Below are 21,821 nucleotides of genomic sequence, written 5' to 3' on the forward strand. Positions count from 1 at the left end.
CATGGGTGGACCTGGGAGGGCATAGGCCCACCCACTGGGTTTTTCCCCACAAAAGGGCTTTATTACAGATATTAATACTCCTCAGTTTCATCAGTTGTCCGGGTGGCTGGTCTCCAACAATCCCGCAGGTGAAGAAGCCGGATGTGAAGTCCTGGGCTGGTATGCAGTTGTGAGGCCAGTTGGGCGTACTGCCAAATACTCTAAACGACGTTGGGGGTGGCTTATGGTAGAGAAATTAACAAATTCTCTGGCAACAACTCTGGTGGACATTGCTGCAGTCAGCATACCAATTGTGTACTCCCTCAAAGCGTGAGACATCTGTGGCATTGTGTTGTGACAAAACTGCACATTTTAGAGTGGTCTTTTATTGTCCCCGGCCCAAGGTGCACCTGTGTAATGATCATGCTGTTTAATCAGCTTCTTGATATGCCGCACCTGTCAGGTAGATGGATTATCTTGGCAAGGGGGAAATGCTCAATAACAGGGATGTAAACAATTTCAGAGAAATACGCTTTTTGTGCATATGGAACATTTCTGGGATCTTGGTTTCTTGTTTTTCCTTTTGATCCTATCAGGCGTTGTGGGGGGAAAGTGACAGACTGACTCCCCACTATTCTGCATGGTTGTCATGGTTTCAGAAGTTGATCTATCCACAGCGTACTGCAAAGTCATGCCAAGATGGGTGGCACCTTTAAATGCTCATACCAGAATAGGAAAGAAAGTGATTGAGGAATTGAAATCCCTAATTACAGATGTATCACACTGATATGCATACTGTAATAAGTTATACTTTTTTTCCCAATCAAGATTTTTAATTAGTAAATCATTTTGAGTTGGTAAATTGACTTTTCTAAAAGGCTCCCCTATTTTAGATCTGTCCATTAGAAGCATTTTGTGGATTTTTGACTTACAGGCTTTCAGAGTGTTGACTAAACCTACAATCATTTTACTCTGAGGACTGTATGTACTGTACCTGGACATGGCTCTTATTAATCTCTGCTGTTCACTTCTCCCCCAAGAGGGCTCTTCAGAACACATGTTCTCTATCTGGAAGCCTCCACCACACAGAGAGTTATGTTTTGGATGTGAAGGTGTGTTCTGCCTTATGCCGTCACAGCATGGAAAAGTGTTATGTAGAAAGCCAGGGGGATTGGTACCTGCTGCTCCATACTCAAATCAAATTTTATTGGTCACGTGCGCCGAATACAACAGGTGTAGTAGAGCTTACAGTGAAATGCTTACTTACGAGCCCCTAACCAACAGTGCAGTTTCAAAAAATACAGATAAGAATAAGAGATAAAAATAACAAGTGTTTAAAGAGCAGCAGTAAAAACGGGGGTGCCGGTACAGAGTCAATGTGCGGTGGCACCAGTTAGTTGAGGTAGTGTGTACATGTAGGTAGAGTTACTTAAAGTGACTATGCATAGATGACAACAGAGAGTAGCAGTGGTGTGTGTGGGGGGGGACCTAGAAGCCTCTTGGACCTAGACTTGGTGCTCCAGTACCGCTTGCCGTGTGGTAGCAGAGAGGACAGTCTGACTATGGTGGCTGGAGTCTTTGACCATTTTTTAGTGCCTTTCTTTGATACCGCCTGGTATAGAGGTCCTGGATGGCAGGAAGCTTGGCCCCAGTGATGTACTGGGCCATACGTACTACCCTCTATAGTGCCTTGCAGCCAGAGGCCGAGCAGTTGCCATACCGGGCAGTCATAAGATGTAATAACATACTAACTACGCGGTCTGTATCTCCTGACTGATACGTCTGCAGACGAGTCACTGCCCGGAGCAAAACTACTCTGCTAATCATGAGGAGACTGCAGCTGGTACCGCAGAAGAGGGCGAGAGAGTGTAAGGGCAGAGAGAGAGAGAAATTTGTGGTTAATGAGAAAGCAAGGGATAGTGGAGGATAGTGTTTTGAAAGGGAGAGGTTTGAAGGAAGCTTCAGTGTTGTAACATTTTACAGCATCGCTCACACTAAAGCTCAGCCCTAATAGTCATCCTTGTTTATGATCCTACTGTTCTGCTTGGAAACGATACCAGACCCAGAGGGTGAAATAGATGAGTTGGCCATGTCTTCTCCAAGCAATGTGAATCTTATTACCTGTGTTGTGGCCATGCTTTCTGCTTGCCATTTAACCCCCTGAGCTGAAGATGATTATCTGGACACTTTCTATGACAGCAACATTCATCATTCAGCACCAGTGTGGCCAGGGGCCTCGCTGTGATTGTTTGGTATGGTCCTCTACCTTCTGTTCCACAGTAGTCATGAGGGAACTCATGCACCATCTCCCCGTGACATCCTGACCAGGGGATATCCTTTTGTTCTCCACAGCCTCTTAATGTCTCTAGAGTCGGGTTTGTTTTGCAAAGCAATATATCAAACGGGTTTGCACAATGAAAAGCATGTTTACCTATAAGGCCCTTGTCTTGGAGAGCAGCTTTGAAGCCACAGACTTCAATTACTACAAACTATTTCTGAATGCCCTGAGCATCACAGAGGCAATTCTCTCTTGTGCCATGGGTCAAGTGAAGTCCTGGAGAGGTCCATAGTGAAGTTGAGGGGGCTATTAGAGGAATGCAGCCAAAGAACGCACAAAGCTCCCCCTTAGAGATGCACATCAACCAGCTGTATCCTGCTCCTCCAAACCAGTCAGTCTTTCACAGCACTCCAGGAAATGAACACAACTCCAGAAACACAACTCTAGTATGCTTTATGCTGTCCTGACCACTCAGGGAAGAAACCATTTTTACCTTGGGCCACATCCATTTGTCTGTTGCCTAGGAATTGTCAGTGTCCTGACACCTGGACGCATTTTGGTTGTTTTTGGACAGTTGTTTACTGTTGTTGCAGAGCTCTCCCTCCCAACCAGCCTGGCTGTTCCACTCTGCTCCCTGATACCTCAGATCTGGCGTTGACATGAGGCAGCCAGGCAGCTCTGGACAATCTGATTTATGGTCCTATCAGACAGCACTTGTTAAAACTCAGCACCAGCAGTGTTTTCCCCTCACCAGCCTATCAGACAGAAGGCCATTACTGACACTGGCATTACTCAGGATGTACTACCACCGTAGCCAGGCTAGCGATAATCATGCCTCAGTAGATTCACTAGTCCACCTTGTCCTAAAAATACGTTTCAATTTCTCATTAATGCGACTGTCATGGTTAAAGTCTGCTGAGTTGTCACCTAAATATTGTGTAACACAAGCTTGAACCACACTATCAGTGCTTTAATGCTGTCATCTGTATCCTATCTGTATCCTATCCTACAGCCGAGAATTATTCTCAACACAGCACCTTTTCTGTTGTGACTTGTTGCCCAGTTGACTCCTGCTCTGTGGTCTCGGGTCACTGACTAAGCTACAGCATTAGTATAATGTGGTTGTATATCATTTAAGACATTTACATTTAAGTCATTTATCACCGCACAGCTCTCGGCTTGGCCACACCAGCTCTAGCGTTACCTCCCCGGCTGATCCAAACTTGGCACTGTTGCCATAGGAACCACAGCCCTGCATTGATAAACAGGCCGGAGTGTAGCCAGGGACTTCTCTGAATATGGGGGTGGCAAGAGAGTGACCAGGCTGCCACACCCTGTTATGACACCTTAGAGCCATTTTCACTGACCAGTGATGTGTAGAACTGTGAAATCTATCAGCAGCATGGGGGCTCTCTGACACACTGAAATGAGCCGTGCTAAGACAGGCATGTATTATGGGCTGTTATCATTGTTAGCTACTAATTCCACCAAATGGTCTGATCATTAGCTGTTGTCATCCACCCCATGGCTCTGGCTCCTGCACCTTTCTATTACCACTATCATTTGAATTAAGGCTCTTAAATCTTGGCCTTAGCTACGCTTGTTGATTTAATACCCTTACACCTGACAAACTTGGCCTGTGTAAGACAGCATGATGAACACAGTCCTCTCCTCTCGTAGTAGGCAGTAAGTTGAATGTTTCTAAATGGTAGAAGAAACTGAAGCCCCCAGAAAAGGTTGTCTGCTGTTATCTGTTCATCTGTAATACATGGAGGAAAATGGATGGCTGACTAGTATTAGTGAATTGTTCATAAAAATGTGAAATGATAGACGTTAATGTTATTCATCAGTGTGCAATCCAACTAATTTGCAGAGATGAATTGAACAACCTGTAAATAATAATAGCTGTAAATAACTAGATAATAACACTGTGATTCCTAAACACTATTCACTTTGATGAATCTATTTTGAAACTTTTTTCCTTATATGCACAGCATTGGAAATGTAAATTTCTGTGTCGCTTGACTGAGTGGACTATTTTCTTCTTCATTGTTAAAAGTGTCAAGTCAAGATATCACAGCACACTGAGTTTCCTTCAGGTGATCGACGGGAGCTTGTGAATTTTCTAATCATAATTGTAGTACATCATAATTTCCAGAATAATGACAGTTTCTCTTTTGCTCCATTAAGAAGTCTGAAATGTTGTCACTTTTGTTGGTTTGTAATGCACTTCTATTTTCTTGTGGCTATTAGCAGTCCTTTGGGTATTTTCAATCCACAGATGTGGTAGACATTTTTAGATGGGATCTCTTTATTTCTGCTGACAACATCCCAATTTGAAGACTATTAGACATGCATCCTTCATATTGTAAGTACATTTTCAAAAAGACAAACTTAGTACAGTACTGGAGGGGTATGCTATCTTTACTATATGCACTTACTGAGTTTGAAGGTAGGCATTGAAATACATCCACAGGTACACCTCCAATTGACTTAAATGATGTCAATTAGCCTATCAGAAGCTTCTAAAGCCATGACATCATTTTCTGGAATTTTTCAAGCTGTTTAAAGGCACAGTCAACTTAGTGTATGTAGTAAGCTTCTGACCCACTGGAATTGTTATACAGTGAATTTTAAGTGAAATAATCTGTAAACAATTGTTGGAAAAATTACTTGTGTCATGCACAAAGTTGATGTCCTAACAGACTTGCCAAAACTATAGTTTGTCAACAAGACATTTGTGGAGTGGTTGAAAAACAAGTTTGAATGACTCCAACCTAAGTGTATGTAAACTTCCGACTTCAACTGTATATATAAAAACATGTTTTTACTTTGTCATTATGGGGTATTGTGTGTAGATGGGTGTGAAAAAAATCATTTTTGAATTTAGGCTTTTACAAGAACATGTGGAGTAAGTCAAGGGATATGAATACTTTCTCAAGGCACTGTATTTAACAGGAACATATGCTTTGCCCTCTTACTAGCACACCATAGAACAGCAGTGTTGCCAAATTCAATGAAAACCTGCTTTTGTTGTTGTGGGACAATGATCTGAAAAGAACTTGGCCACACTGGCCACCATAAACACATTGAAGGTCTTGGGAACCCACATCTATCTTCTCAATGTCAGAATGTTCTTTTCAGTTTTTAGATTCACTCAAGCTCACATGGTGACAAGATTCTGTTATTTGGTGGCACAAAGGAAGGTCTTTTTGCGTGATGAAAAAATATTTTCCATTATAAAGGATTTGTAACACAGGTCTATTGATGCTATGGCTTTGGTTACCTCTCTTGCTCTCAAGCAATATTCTATGCTACAAACATCTGTTGTGGACAAATTCTTACACATGGACATTCAAAGTCAATCTTAAATTAATAATTGTTTATTGTCAGCGCGCTGGAGAGGTTCCAACTAACTCAATGCACCATAGAACACATTTCTGTCAGAAGCTCTTCCTGGGCAGTCCCAGTAGTTGTCTTATGTACGGCTATACACAGACAAGTTATATTTGCATGATTTAGCATAATTAATTAATCATTACCATTTTGTTTCATTCATGTGACCTACCAACACCTCACGAGGCTTCTCCTCTCTAAGCTGAGACCTGGAAATGGAGATCTCGTTTGTTCGTTCTCAAAACAACGTCTGGGCGTACTTCCAAATTGCAGCTACTGATAAGAGGCGGATTTGTTCAGTCAACCACTTGCATGAACACAGAAATTGGTTAATAGAACACAGAAATGTGTTATAAGCACAAACATTAAAATTCCCCATTACACAGCTCTGCCTGAACTTGCTATAATATGACTGACAATGTAATCGTTTTCTCCAGACCTTCAACATTTCTGCCATTCCTGTCATTTGGTTGGGGTCTTGTCAATGTTGGATGCTACTAGAAGTTGTGACAGTAGCTGTCTGCCTAGAGATCAATATCCTGTGTGAGGCTGGTGTGGGATGCCTTGGCCTTTTCCTGCTGTGGGAGGAGGATCTGTTCATTAACTAGCTGCCCACATTCATCAGAGCACCGCTCTCTGCTAAACATTCAGATTGCGGCCGCCTGCTAAAGAATGTCAAGTCATTTATCAAACCTGACGATGCGTTTTCGGAAAAGGCCTTCTGATCCTCATAGGCTTGGCACTCACCGGTACAACACATTACAGTACTACTGCTGGCATGGTCTCCGAAAGGAATTACAAGATATGACTGTTTAACATCACATGGATACCACCGAGATGCAGCCATACCTGGTTGTGTAAGCAGAAGCTTTTCTGTACATTTTCCCAGTGAGTTCTGTGAAATCCGTTCTGAAGTTATTTTTGTGGTTTGAACACGTCACAGTTGGTGAAATGAGCTGTGTAATTGTCAGCAGTTGTGGGAGGACTGATACTGTAGCTGTCTGTGGAGCTCTCTGTGTTGTCTTGGGAGGATGTCATGCAGCATGTGAGTTTCAGCTTTGTATGAGAGAGAGGGGTGTGTTTATGAGATGTTTTGTCTTTTTCCTGGGAACCCTGTGCTCTGCTGTTGTCAGTGAAATTCAGGGTATTCTCTGTAACCACAGCCCATGAAGAGCCTCATTAGAGGGAAGTGGGGTGGCGAGCCTGGGGCAAAGACTCCCGTTGCTTGTGTGTGTGGGATGAGAATTCAGGGGGCGTTGGTTTGTGTAAATGCTGAGCCTGGAAAACGATTCTCGCCTGGCTGGAGAGGGTGGAGGGTGTGTCTTTAGGATGGAATGAAGGAGAGGTTGCCTGGATACCCATGCAGCATTGCCTGTGTAACAGGGCTATATTGGTGATTACCCTTGCCACTTTATTGTTAAGCCAATGGGTTTTTGGTTTTAGTTTTGTCTTGCCTTCACATACTCAACATGGCATCTTATTGGCTGGTTTGCGTGGCTTGCTTTAAATGGGGTGATGTTTCAGTTAGAATCATCCCAGTGAAAACACACCAAACCAGCGGTAAGTTGTTGGTTGCAAAGCACTGTACGTCAAAAGTGATTTTTATACTTACAAATGATGATTTGAATGTACAATTTATATACATTTGTTTGAAAATGTTATTAGAACATCACACAAGATGCAGCATTTTTGTGCATATTTGTTGTGCATTTTGTTGTGGAGAATTCCAACTAAAGCCAGCTAGCAACTTACTGTGTCTGGTGGAGGGGGGGGTGGATATTTTGTACAGTGCGCGAGTGCAGAGTTGGATGGTGAGCCGTGCATTGCATGACGTGCAATTTTGTGCTATTTATCAGAATAAATCTCCCATGACTGGTGCTACAAGTTGGAGTTTGTGTCGATGATTGATTGTACACAACGCAATAAGAGTACTGTTACAGTGGTGCCGTGACGGTTCTTCTAGATCGGATCATCCTTCGCTGGATTTCCATCTCAGAACTTCGTGGTGGTTGCCGTTCGAGAATCAGATAAGACGTTGCTGGTGCAGTTTATGGCGATATCACATTTCGCCACAGAGGACGCAACTACGTTTTTTTCCCTTTACTGATATTGATGATATCTTTATTAATTGGGACTTTCTCTTCAAGGACAAAAAAATATAACTTTTGTGTTGCTTGTTTATTTGCATTTGTAACGTACATATGATATAACTAGGGTGAGTTTTACCAGTGTACTCGATATAGGTTACATTGTGACATTCATTTCTTACATTTTTTAAAACATATTCTGCTATTTGCATTTTTTGTTTTAGTGTGTTTATTTCCCATAATTAAGATGGAAGGTGTTGGGAGAGGTAGGGGTTTCCTGACATTTAATCTGTAGCTATCTGTTGGTAGGGGTTCAGACAAAATTCCAGTTGCTTCTACACCTATGCCTAAACTGGAGGGTTTTGATGATAGTTTCCTCATGGAAACGCCCAAGGATGTGAATGAAAGAGGTTTGCCAAATACACGGAGTGGGGAAGATATTGTACAGCAGATTGGTCATTCCATTGGGGAGAACATTGCCTCCTGTTTGGAGTCAAAGGCAATTGTTGGACATGTTGGGGACAATGTTTGATATCAGGGAGCCGGTGTACTTTAGGGGGGATGGCTCTGAAAAGTGCACAGTGCATGAGTGGGAGGATATGGTCATGGTTTATATGCGTAAGAGGGGCGTATCTGTGATGGACCAAGCAGATGAGGTTATGGGCAGGCTTATGGGAAAGGCCCGCATTGTTGTTAAAGTGGGCATACGCAGCAATCCCTCTGTTGATTTATCTAAAGTCCCATCTTTGACATACTGAAACAACATTTTAGTGACACTTTTTTCAAGCATGCCCCCCCGCTGACTTTTATGCCACATTACCTCTGACTAATGAACAACCATTCGACTATTGGCTCAGACTAAACAAGGCTATGGAGGTTGCTGAAGATTGTCTGAAGAGACAGAAAAAAGTGTTGAAGACCCATCTCGTGAGCTCACAGTCATGTTCATCAGACATTGCCCTAACGCCGAACTGTCGCTTATCTTTAAGTGCAAGCCAATACAGCAGTGGACCGCTGCAGATGTTCATGAGAGGTTGGATGAATACAGGAGGGAGCGGTGACCTCAGCCATCGCAACAATGAAGCAGGAAGTTGGTGCTGTCATGGGAAGGGCCCATGTGACCACTCACCATGCATGCTGTGAGGCTCCACATGGAATCACCTAATGCGTTGCCTTCCCCAGCCCAGGCTACTCATGGCTCAGCTGAGCCGATGGAACATAACATTTACATTTACATTTAAGTCATTTAGCAGACGCTCTTATCCAGAGCGACTTACATAACCGTGCAATGCTGGAGTGTGTGCTGGAGCAGAGGCCATAGCAGTCTAACTGTCAGTTCCAAAAAGGGAATAGGAGCAAATTGAGGTCTAATGGGCCATGTGAAGTGTGTGGGGATGCTGGACACGATACTTACTTTCACTGCAGGGCCAATCACCTCTGCTTTTTTTTGTCATGTAGCTGGCCACGCACGCTCTCAGTGCCCCAAGGCCGCAGCTCTGAGCACAGCTGGTGGAGTTCCTAAAGTAATCACTGCTCAGCTCCCGGAAGACTATTAGGCTTGCATGTAGAAGGGGAGAGTGTTAGGCCTTTTGTCCCCATCAGTAAGAGCTGTTGATTTGGAGTCTGTATATAAAAGTGTTTGGGATGAAATGGAGACTGAGAAGAGTATCATAATGCAGAACACACAAAGACTTTCCCCATATGATATTTTTTTCTATGCCAATGTGTTAATAGGAGAAGTGTAAGTGACAGATATGCTTGTCAGTGGGTCCATGGCTTGTACCTTGAGCTCTAGGATCTTACCTAAACTTTTGCATGCAGGAGTGTTGAAAAGTCCATCATTGAGACCTACAGAGATAGTCTTGGTTGGTTGTGGTGGGTTGAAGACCAGGCCTTTGGGAGTATGTGAGCTGGAGATGGAGTTGTACGGCTGTAGTGTTGCCGTGCCTACACTGGTGGTTGAGGGCCAGAGTGTTGACCTCATCTTGGGCAGCAATCTTGGGTTTCTCATCTTGGGTCTTCTAAAGACCTTCATTTGCCACCTGAAGACTAATTGAGATCTCTGGAAGAGGGTTTATACTCCAGTGTGTGACAGGGGTGAGGATGATGTGAATGATGTGTGAATGATGATTCATCAGCAGCTTTACAGCAGCAAGTGCAGAGAATGGCTGACATACTCACTGACTGCCAAGATGACTTGACTCTAACTGATGATGGTTCCAGCCGACTTGACGGACCTGACAGTTCAAGCACCCTACCGACGCCTTTCACCAAGTCATTATGAGAAGCGTAAGAAAGCGTTGAATGAGATGGAAGAACATGAAATCATAAGGAAGTCTAGTTGTGAGTACGTCTCACCCCTTGTCTTTGTCTGGAAGAAGTCTGGAGACCTGAGATTCTGTACTGATTTTCGTTTGCTCAATGCTTGCACCATCAAGACACCCAACCACTCCCTCTCCAGGCTGACGCGCTGGCTGCTTTAGGTGGAAATGCCTTTTCCTCGACAATGGAACTTACCTCTGGCTACTACAATGTGGAAGTGCATGAGGATGACCGGAGATTCACAGCTTTTACATCACCATTTAGATTGTACGAATACAACCGTATGCCACAGGGGTTATGTAATCGTCCTGCAACATTTATGAGGATGATGCTAAACATCTTTGGGGATCAGAACTTTCTTAGGCTGCTGTGTTACCTTGTCGATATCTTGGTCTATGCGCCCACTGAAGATCTGGCTATACAGCGCCTGGAAATAGTTTTTGAACGTCTCAAGGCTCACAACCTGAAGTTGGCGCCAAAAAAGAGTCACTCTATGCAGAGGTCTGTGAAGTTTCTGAGGCATATCATTAGTGTGAATGGTGTAGATACAGACCCTGAGAAGGTGATGGCCGTTACAGGAGTAACAGAAGCTGATCTGATGGAAGATGGCACTGACATTCCATCTCAGAAGAAATTGAGGTCATTCCTTGGGATGGTGGTGTATTACCAACAGTTCATTAAAGGTTGCTCGACCATCGCAAAGCCTCTCTTTGGATTGGCGACTTTACACAAGGCTCCATGCTGGAAAAAGAAGTGACGCTCACTTGTCAGGAAGTTGACGGCTGCCGACTGGACAGCAGAATGCAGACAGGCCTTATTCAGAGCTAAAGCAAGCCTTACTGGACCAGGTTTTGTTGGCCCACCCCAACATCGACAAACCCTTTCTACTGTCGGTGGACGCTTCCAGCAACGGTTTAGGTGCTGTGCTGTCCCAGGTACAGGAACAGGGAGCTACAAAGAGACATATAGCGTTCGCAAGCAAGTCCTTCAGTTATGCACAGTTGAGGTATCCTGTGCACAGGCTCGAGTTCGTTGGGCTATCTATGACAAGTTCCACCACTGGTACGAGGGGAGCAGTTCACGGTATGGACAGATAATAATCCCTTGACATTAGTGAAGCACCATGACATTTTTGGCCGATACCGAGATTCTATATATTCCTTGACAACAAAAAAATGATACTGATAACCGAGATTTAACAAAAATTGCAGCCTTTTAAGCATTCTAGTACAGTTAAATAGTTAACATGAACACAGCAGTCTAAGGCACTGCATCTCGGTGTAAGAGGCGTCACTACAGTCCCTGGTTCGAATCCAGTCTGTATCACATCCGGCATGAATGGGAGTCCCGTATGGTGGTGCACAATTGGCCCAGCGTCGTCCTGGTTTGGCCGGGGTAGACCGTCCTTGTGAATAAGAATTTGTTCTTAACTGACTTGCCTAGTTAAATAAAGGTTACACACACAAACACACACCACACTGACCAAAAAGTTATTTTGTTGGCATTTACGTATGTCCCCATTACCAGTAAAACATAATTAAAACCAATTTTTTCCACTTACTTGCTGTGCTGTTTTGTTGTTCATTTGTTCATCGTTTCATTCTCAACCAGGATTTCAATGGAACACCGTTTGGGTCTTTGCTATGGAACGTCGTTTGGATCTCTGCGTGTCAAAAAATATACTGTTTAACATGATTTGACATGTCAAATAACACTATGCTTGTTGACCAATCAAACCAAAAATTCCACTATTGTGCCTAATACTTATTGTGGCTAGCTTCACAACACATAACCTGGTCTGGTCGAGCCTCACTTGCCAGATGAAGCTAGCTGGCTGCTTATACTGTTAGTTTTGGGCAACAGGGTTAAGTAGCTGGCTAGCTGTTTATTTTCATGAACTGAAGTTCAATTTCAATAGGCGAACAACAAGTGGCAACCTAGCTAATACTTACTCACAAGGATTCCTAAATCATTGATAAGAGTAATGAAAATTACTGCAGTTTCTACTTGTCATTGTTTTCAGGCTGGTTGTATTGGTGCTAGCTAGGTACCAGGCTAAAGCTAGCTACCCCAGAAGTAGTGGTCGAACATATTCTGCTTTATTACCAAAGCGGTATTGAAAACACATCATTCGTGGCTGGTGTTTTCTTGTTTGCAGACTTTTTTTTACAGCTTTGACAGTGCTACTGTATCTTTTTTGACACGCAAAGACCCAAATGGCGTTCCATAGTATGTATGTCGTGAAGCTAATAGCAGTGACGTTATCACTGTGTAACTCCGGTAGGGCAATATCTGAAAACTAGCTCACTTGGTAGTGTGTACCGGTGCTCAACACCACCCACGACAGAGAACGGTTGATTGCCAAGGGAAATGTTCTTATTCTTTCAAATGACTGCTTGACTTGTTGACTGCTCGATCCACACATAAGATATTGTGGGCTAAGTTAGGAATGCTGTGTTGCAAGTGTAATGCAAAATTTTACGCGGCGTCATTACGTCATGTATCTATGTTATATAGGTATGCACATTGGTGTTAAACTAGACATCGGTCAATACCAATCTTGGCGATTTTAGCTAATATCGCCCGATATGTTCACCGATATATTGTGCATCCCTACTTGACATATATCCTGACCAAAGCAAAGTTCGTTGCTTGTGAACAGAGATGGGTCACCAAGCTGGCATCGTATGAGTTTGACATCAAGTACATCCCTAGGCCAAAAAAATGTTTTTGCAGATGCTTTGAGCAGAGATCCCTTCGTATGACCCAGTGCACTCCATCGCCTGACAAGGGTCCGGTACGAGGCGTTACTAGCTGAAGCTAACGCTGTGCGCACAGACAGAGTGCAAGACATGTTTCGCTGGTCCAACCACCCCTTTGACAAAGCCTCTGACTCCAACGACGTGGTTATTAGCTGCCAGGCTTCTGTTGACCCCCCATCTGGTGCTTTATCAAGACATGAAGTTGCAGCTGTTCTTCATTCACACAGGTGTTGGGTGGGTGAGATTGGCCCACATGCACTGCTGTTGCCACAGCTTCCGCAGCCTGTTATGCCATCAGAGCAGACCAATGTTGGTGTTCTGCCACACAACCTACTGATGAATAAGCAGTGTGATGACAACGTGATGAGCAGAGTGATCTTCTTTGTGGAAAGGGGGAGAAGACCACCTCGGAGAGAGTGTGCCCACGAAAGTATTGAGGTTTTGTGTCTTCTCAGAAGTTGGGACAAGTTGACCATGAAGATGGGTGTACTCTATCATGTTTCAAAGAATGTGGTTACAAAGAGGAAAACGTATCTGTATGTGGTTCCAGCCTCCATGAAAGCAATGGTGTTGAAGGGTGTCCATGATGAAGCTGGCTACCAGGGCCAACAGAGAACAGTCTACCTGACAAGACAGAGGTTTTTCTGGCATGGCCTGGAGAGGGAGGTAAATGAATATGTGAAGTGCTGCAGGAGATGCGTCGTGAGCTAAACTCCCGGTCCGGAAGCAAGAGCTCCTCTTGAGAGCATAATAATGAGCTTCTTGAACTAGGGTGCATAGACTTTTGGTCTGCAGAAGATTCTTCAAGCAAGTCTCTGCATGTGCTTGTTGTTACTGACCACTTTACCAAATTGGCTCATGCCTTCTTGTGTCCGAACCAGTCTGCTAAGTCTAGCTCATCAGTTGTGTAACAACTATTTCTGTGTCTATGGGATTCCTCGCCGTATACACCCAGATCAGGGAGCCAACTTTTAGAGCGCTCTAATAGCCAAACTGTTGAGTGTTGCAGGTGTTCAGAGGTCTCACACCACACCATACCATCCGATGGGGAATATTTTGTACACTGTGTGAGTGCAGAGTTGGATGGTGAGCCATGCATTGCATGACGTGCAATTTTGTGCTGTCATAATAAATCTCCATGACTGGTGCTACAAGTTGGAGTTCATGTCGGTGATTGATTGTACACAACGCAAGAACAGTACTGTTACACCTATCTAACCTGGAGTGTCTTGACCAATTAGGGTGTAATCGGGATCCAGACAGGGAGTACAGTAGGGGTTCACCACTTCAACTATGACAGACAAAATGAGAAAAAAAATCCAGAACATCACATTGTAGAATTTTTAATGAATTTATTTGCAAATTATGGTGGAAAATAAGTATTGTGTGTGAAAACCTTGTGAAGACTTACAGAAAACGTTTGACCTCTGTCATTGCCAACAAAGGGTATACAACAAAGTATTGAGAAACTTTTGTTATTGACCAAATACTTATTTTCCACCATAATTTGCAAATCAATTCATTAAAAATCCTACAATGTGATTTTCTGGATTTTTTTTTCTAATTTTGTCTGTCATAGTTGAAGTGTACCTATGATGAAAATTACAGGCCTCTCTCATCTTTTTAAGTGGGAGAACTTGCACAATTGGTGGCTGACTGCTTCACAATTTACCCCCCACCAACTCTCCAACCAGCCACAATTCACCATCATTGTTAATTAACATCACATTAACAGTCCCTGACCTATTTCTGCTTTAGGCTTGGATTACGTAATTTCTTTTAGCTAAAGAATGTTTTGGAAACAATGGGATCCAGACAAAGAGGTACATTGTCTGTGTGTACCATGGTAATGAGAACAGTGATATAGGCCATCCACGGTCATCATCTCTGAGGGATTGAACTATTCCCATGTAGTGATTATGTAGATCCCCATGAGTTTTAATGAGCGAGATCAGATGACCCTTTTCATTACCCTTTTCCATGAAACCCCTCTACCTTCCATCACGCCAGCAGTTATTGAATGACTTTATAATATACATGATTTCCAATGCAGTAACTCTGATAACGGCTTTGAACACAGGAACAGACACTGACACAGGCTGCTGGTTCACAGTCTGGAATATGTTGTTCTGGTTTCATGCTTGAGTTCCTTCCACCCTCCACAGCCCATGAAAAGACTCAATGCCCTTAAGCCTTCAGCATGCTTTGGTTCGGCCGCAAGGCGAACTGAACGAGTGTGCTTGAATACTCCTTTAAAAGACCTTAGTTTGAAAAATGAGAAAAAAAATCGTCAATACTACGGTTTGTCCATCTTGAGACGCCGTAGCCATTATACACTTCCTCAAAATAGTCCGAATTATTTTGAATGTTTTTGCCAAGGAGCTCTTAGTTGCCCAATTTTACATCTAGCTAAAATGTTTAGTTCAGTATTTCTCAAGTGAAAAAGTGTGAATAAAAACGATTCATCTCTCATTCAATTAAGTGTTTGTTGTCATTCAAGAATCCCTACAGTTGACCAATCATCAACAAAGGGACATAGACTTCGGCTACTGACCATGTATTTCTTGAGAGCACGAACAGGTGAAAAAACCCTTGCCAATGACCAAAAATGAACAAAAACATCACAAAATGTTGTCCAAATATATGCACAAACTGTTTCGGATAGGAAGCAGGTGGACACCAAAAATCTAAATCTTCTTTAACAAAGGAACCTAAAGATGAAGAGATGGGGGGGTGGAAATGAGTTGGGGGATGGATTAACCATGTAAGGTATCACAGCCAAACCAACACAACTTTCTCAACATTGAAAGTATTCTGTTTGCAGTGGCTTATAGGAAAATGCTTAGGCAATATGTCAGAAATGGAGGGATCTACTGAATCACAGTAAATGTATAACCTCACAAGGCTGTATTTATGATCCTACTTTTTCCCATTGTTTATTTATTTTACATTGTTTATTTACTAACATCATAATTTATGTATGGACAGAGATGGGTTCACCTACCTGGTAGAAATACTTTTTTCATGGTGTATCTACTGAATACTGTGGCTAGCACTCCACTTAGATATCCCAAGACTAAAACTATTTGCCTTTCAAACTGGATAAAATGGACATTTTAGATTATATTTAGTCTTAAGGTGAAAGAAAATGAAATAGTTATTGTTCCAACTGGTAAATCCTGTTGGAATTGTTGGAGAAATAACACAGGGATTAGATCTAATTCTACAACCCACCACCCATCAGGTTGGAGTGGCTCACAGCTGCCAGTACTAAAGCAGCCGGTCTCCAGTTTGAGCCACTGGTACTTAGGTTCCTGGACATTGAAAACTACAGTTTAACAAGCTATTGTACACTGGGCTATTCTGTGCGGCTGAAGTTGGTAAGCATGTATTAGATTTAAGGTGAACATTATGAATGGTAAATATTCACATACTGATAATTGTTTACCTCCAGGGAGGGATGTGACTCGGGGCTCTACACTGACCTTTTTTACAGGGAGCACGTGTGTGCCTAAATTGAAACATTTTGGAGCACAAAGAAACAAGCTGTTTTCTTTGTAATAATGGTGCAAGCGTATCCTCCATGGCACCAGGGCCTGCAGTACAGTGAAGGAATCATTGCAACAATTAACATCTTTATTCTAAGCGCACTGGTGCTCCTAAATTAAAATTCCAGGTTGCACAGCAAGATATTTAGGTACTTATGCAAGTAAAATGGTCGCACTGTAGAGCCCTGTGATGCATGTTTTCCATTGCAGAGTGCATCATGTTGAATTACAGCACCACAGAGCCTTCTAGAGCATCTCGCCGTATTTGACTATAGGATGGATTCTTGGTCCACTCCTTTTCCTAATTGTGTTCTCAAGTGGCTTTCTGGTAGTGCAAATACCACTGCCATTAGAAATGACCAGGGATGAATTAAAGGAAACTAGAGATCTATCCAACCCCGAGGGGAATGAAACAAAACACAACATCTGCTCAATGGATTTCGGAATCATTGTAGAAATGTTACCACTGATACATTTCCATTTACTAAAGATATTACAGTAATGTAATGGGTGCCTACTCATGACTCTAAATTTCTTCCTTTCAAAACACTCAAAGGCAATTGCTCCATTATACGGCTATGACTTTGAAAATGCACCGTGCCTTGAAAGATGCCAAATATATATTTTGAACTGCTCTCTCAGCGTTTTATTGTGCTCGTCTGGAAATGGACTGCTGTAAATTGATTCATTCTGCAGTAATCACACTGAGCACACAGGCAATATCGCTGAGATCCATCAGGGCAGACTGGTCTGAGATATCCCTTCTCTGCTCTACGCAGCAACAGGTGATAGGGAGCATGGGGAGTTTACAGTCAGGGCACGGTTTGGTGTACTTTGAGCACTGAAACATTGGGATTGGTGAAAAGTCACCACATAGAACAAAGAGTATGGAGGCAGAGATGCAACTTTAAAATGGAGTCTGACAGTAAGGTAAAAAATACATGGAAAGACAGCCCTAAAGTGGTCTCCAGTGGCATTGACTTAGAGGAGGTAATCAATATAGGTCATCTCATCATGGTATGTGAAATGGTGTGATGAAAAGTATTTGCATTGAATAGTTGACCCCTAGAAGTAAGAGGAATACACTTGCAGCACTTTTTTTTAGGTGGGTGAGGATCAGTTCCAATCATCTGTAAATGTCATAAGCTCTGACGGAGGGTTTGGGTATTGACTGAGTCTGGCTAGATGAAGGACAGGGACGCTAATCTTCTCCGGCCATGTATATCAATTCAGAAAAGCCATCAGACCACGTCACGCAATATACAAAATATAGTATTCTAGAAATGACACAGATTTTTTAGTCCTGTGAAATGGTGTGATGATTGTCATGCTTTGGGCACATACTGGCTGTCTTAAATGTGTGCTGGTTCTGATGACTGACTGAATGATTATACAGTGACCTGCACTGATTTATTTGAGAGAGAATCAATGTGTGCTTCAGAGTCACTGTCTCTGGGAAGTGTAATGCTTGACCTCTCACTTCCACCCAGCTGAATGAACAGGCAGTAACCTCTTAAAGCATGACCTTCAGCTTAGCACATGTAGCAACTGTTCCACTCAGATAATAACACTCTGATCATTCTAAATGAGAGCGTGTACTAACACTGATCATATGATTGGTAGAGTTTGGAATCTGAACATCAATTAGTTGTGGTTGTTGAGTGTAATTTGTTGGGCTGTGTATGAAGATTGTACTATGGCCAACCCTATAAAACAACACATTTCACTGCACCAATATGTTTTTTTAAACACTTAAACATTGTTAGGCAGGCTATTTGCACACTATAATAGCATTCAGTTCTGCAGACAATGTGGACTAGGATTTAAGAATGGGATTTTTAGCTGGCTCCTATTGTAAGAGTTTGATTGGAAGATGCTACATGTAGTTTTGAAGTTGCTTTGAAGAGAAGTGCAAACCCTTATCACCCCGATTGCAAGTCAACTCCTCTGTGCACATAAGTCACACTCTGTCGCTATATTTTTCATGGGCTTGCTGTGTCACCACTGCCACCTAATGTGCAGTGCCTAAAACTGCATGCACTCTATTCAGAAAGTCACATACAGCTCCCAAACAAAATCACAAGCTGTATTTTGGGGGATCGAATGTCTAAACTATATGGTATATATTGTTATTACTGACATTGATTTTATGTGACAGTCAGTGTTTGGTCTTATTGTGTTTGTACCCCAGGTAAAAGAAGCCATGCAGAGGATCCACGACAGAGGCAACATAGGAAAGCTAATCCTGGATGTGGAGAAGTCTCCCACTCCTTTGGTAAGTACACAACCCTGACCTTTTTTTCTACAAGAACAAGTTATTTATAAGTGGTCTAAAACTGCACATTTATTCAACAAGTTTGAAAAACCTTGAGGAAAAAGGAAATGATTAAATAGCATCATGACTCACCAGTGAGTAATTTATCCCTAGAGAACTCTTGGCCAAATCAACACAGGTTGAGGTTCCTAGACAGCACTAAGTCTGATAACAATAAATATATCTTCCAATGGCACTGGTTTCTATGGTGACCCATGAATATCAGCGACCCCATTTGGAGCAGCAAACATAAGAAACAAAAGCCTGAGCAGTGTTGACAAAATGTTGATTCAATGTTGATATGTTTAAAGTAACTGTCCAGTAAAACCCCATCTCAAACTCTTTGAATGTGTTTTTTTTATGCTTGAAATTTGCTTGGCCCTTATGTGATTGGTCCAGCAGCTTTAGTCTTTTTTATGTTTTTATTCTCCAGTGGGGAGAAGGATCAGGCTTGAGATAACGGGAGGCACGTGCTCAGGAATGCACACTCACTGAATACAAGCAAGATAACTAGCAAGCCAAGCAATCCATAACTGGTGTTAGCAACAAGAACAATGCACATGCAACTATCTCGCCTGTCACTTCTATTTCAAATCATGTGGTTTGTATAGGGTGACCACATTTAAAATACCCAAATGCGAGACAACAGGGTGATTTTCAGGACATTCGCGGGACAGTTGCCTTCGTGAATAAAAACATTTAGCAGCATGTCCCCGTCCCAGATGTAGCCTATTGAATATCATTATAGAATATGCATAAAATGCATCCTCCAATTGCAACATCTACCTATGGCCACAAATATTGTCTCAAGAAACATTTATATTTTTAATACCCTCAAACACCAAGTTAGGCATACCTCATTTCAAAATAGGCCATGGCTTCATAACTGTCAATCATGAATATTCTTCACATTTTACAAGTGAAATGTCCAAACTGCGTCTGCATGCCAATCATTTGATCTCAATCAGTTTCATGGGAATATGCATTTAGATCTTCTTGAATTCCTATTTCGTGGGCAAATTAGAGCAGATGGTGTTAAACTTTATAGCCTTCCTGCATTTTATTTTTTTCAATCATAGCACATTCTGGTGCTGTTGACCTTTGGCCCCCTGATAATTTTTGGCCACTATTCAGCTTGCCATCACTTCATTTCTCATGAGATTTGAGGGTGTTTTTGGTGTAATAGTAACATTATACTATGCTATTATATTTGGTTTTGTTATGTAGAATACTAACCCACTGGCACACACTGGTTAAATTAATGTTGTTTCCAGGTCATTTCAATTAAATGAATTGACGTCTGTGCCCAGTGACAATTAATCATTATGTGATCTTCCAAGACATTGATTCAGCTTTGATCTAACATTACTAAATGAGCACAATTGTGAGAAGTAGCAGTGGCAGCACTACACCACACCAGGCTCTAATCAGGCCCTACACCCAAACAAGGGCACTGCGTTCATCCACCTCTGGCCTGCTCGCCTCCCTACCACTGAGGAAGTACAGCTCCCGCTCAGCCCAGTCAAAACTGTTCGCTGCCCTGGCCCCCCAATGGTGGAACAAACTCCCTCACGACGCCAGGACAGCGGAGTCAATCACCACCTTCCGGAGACACCTGAAACCCCACCTCTTTAAGGAATACCTAGGATAGGATAAGTAATCCCTCTCACCCCCCCCCCCCCCTTAAGATTTAGATGCACTATTGTAAAGTGACTGTTCCACTGGATGTCATAAGGTGAATGCACCAATTTGTAAGTCGCTCTGGATAAGAGCGTCTGCTAAATGACTTAAATGTAAATGTAAATGTAAGCGCACCTATTCTACTCTTTTGCCTTGAACAAAATTTGGTGATGCAAAAACGAAAAACTACATGTGTGGTTGTTTTATGAAAATCTGGGAATATTTGGCCAATAAAATATTTTTGGCTGGTAAAATAGTTAGGAAGGGAGACTTCTAAAATGGGATTTAGTGAATAATGTTTATTGCGCAACTAATGAGCATGAAGACCCTCACAAATTTGAAAATAACTTTATCTTTCAGTCTAATACGGGTATTTACTTACTTTTGTAGCTCTTTTTCAGAAGCATGCTTTTTGTAAATAGTTAGGCCTGCCTGTCCTCTCCAAGTTTAGCTAGAAATTAGCCCGAAAGGATTTGAGAAATTCGATTGGTTGACCATAGGCCTATGACATAAATCTACATCTTGTCTTGCGCAGAATATCAGATCTCAACAACTATTGGAGTGCATCACCAGTAGGCTACCCCATTCTTATGATTTATATATATATTTTTGTTCATAAGCGAAAAGTGACTGCAAGAGACAGGTTGGAACGAATCAACAAAAACATCTAAATTAGTGTTGTTTCAATTAGTTAATTAAATGTAGAACATAATTGTTTGGTCGTGGGACGTGGGAAAAAGGGCCAAACTGCAGGATTGACCTGCAGAATCCCGGACATGTGGTCACCCTAGGTTAGAGTAGGGCTGCTGGGTGTTTAGAAGCAGTTAGCAAGCTAATGCTAGGTATCGATGCAAAATTAGCCAGCTGGCTAACCAACAAGAAATCAAGTCAAAGCAGATCCTCCACATAACAACCATCTCACAGTTTCCTTCTATTTTAAATCATGTGGTTTGCAGCGAAAAGTTTTAGGTCAAGAGGAAACTTAGTTAGCTGTTGTTGAGTGATAAAGATAGCAGTAGCTAACTAGCTAACGTTATTAAGGTTCCTAACAACAAAAATATCAGGAATATAATGACTAATACTTGTGAAATAATCACTGCATTTATTGCTGTTATAATAAAGTGCCCTAGTAGTTTTATTGTACATTTCGAAATCCTGAATCTGAATCTGTCCATACTATTTGAACCAGGTTCAGGCAATCTGCCCCAGTACCTCCACGTGGGAACTAATTTGAATATCCAAGTGTCTCATTGGCTGAGCTGTCAAATCATTTTTGTATTGACCCAAACCACTCTGTTGTTTCTGAACTGGCCAAGCAGGGACACATCCTCAATTCTATATATATTTATTTTATTAATAATCTATTTAATTCAGATTGTCATTAATTGTTGGTAATATTTCATTAAAAATCTGGAACAATGGACAGATACATGAATATTTGAATTCTTTGTTCCT

The 21,821-nt window shown here is 42.2% G+C and overlaps 1 protein-coding gene across 1 annotated transcript in view; it reads left to right on the plus strand.

The window, feature by feature from the left end:
* The window catches only part of vat1l (vesicle amine transport 1-like), a 37,896-nt gene that overhangs the window by 13,545 nt on the left and 2,530 nt on the right, over positions 1 to 21,821 (plus strand). Inside the window, exon 8 of the mRNA XM_046346038.1 lies at positions 18,564 to 18,647. Within this exon, the coding sequence (XP_046201994.1) occupies positions 18,564 to 18,647 (84 nt within the window). The remainder of the gene's footprint in view (positions 1 to 18,563; positions 18,648 to 21,821) is intronic.

Source organism: Oncorhynchus gorbuscha, linkage group LG04 (assembly GCF_021184085.1).
Source record: "Oncorhynchus gorbuscha isolate QuinsamMale2020 ecotype Even-year linkage group LG04, OgorEven_v1.0, whole genome shotgun sequence".
In the NCBI taxonomy this organism is placed as follows: domain Eukaryota; kingdom Metazoa; phylum Chordata; class Actinopteri; order Salmoniformes; family Salmonidae; genus Oncorhynchus; species Oncorhynchus gorbuscha.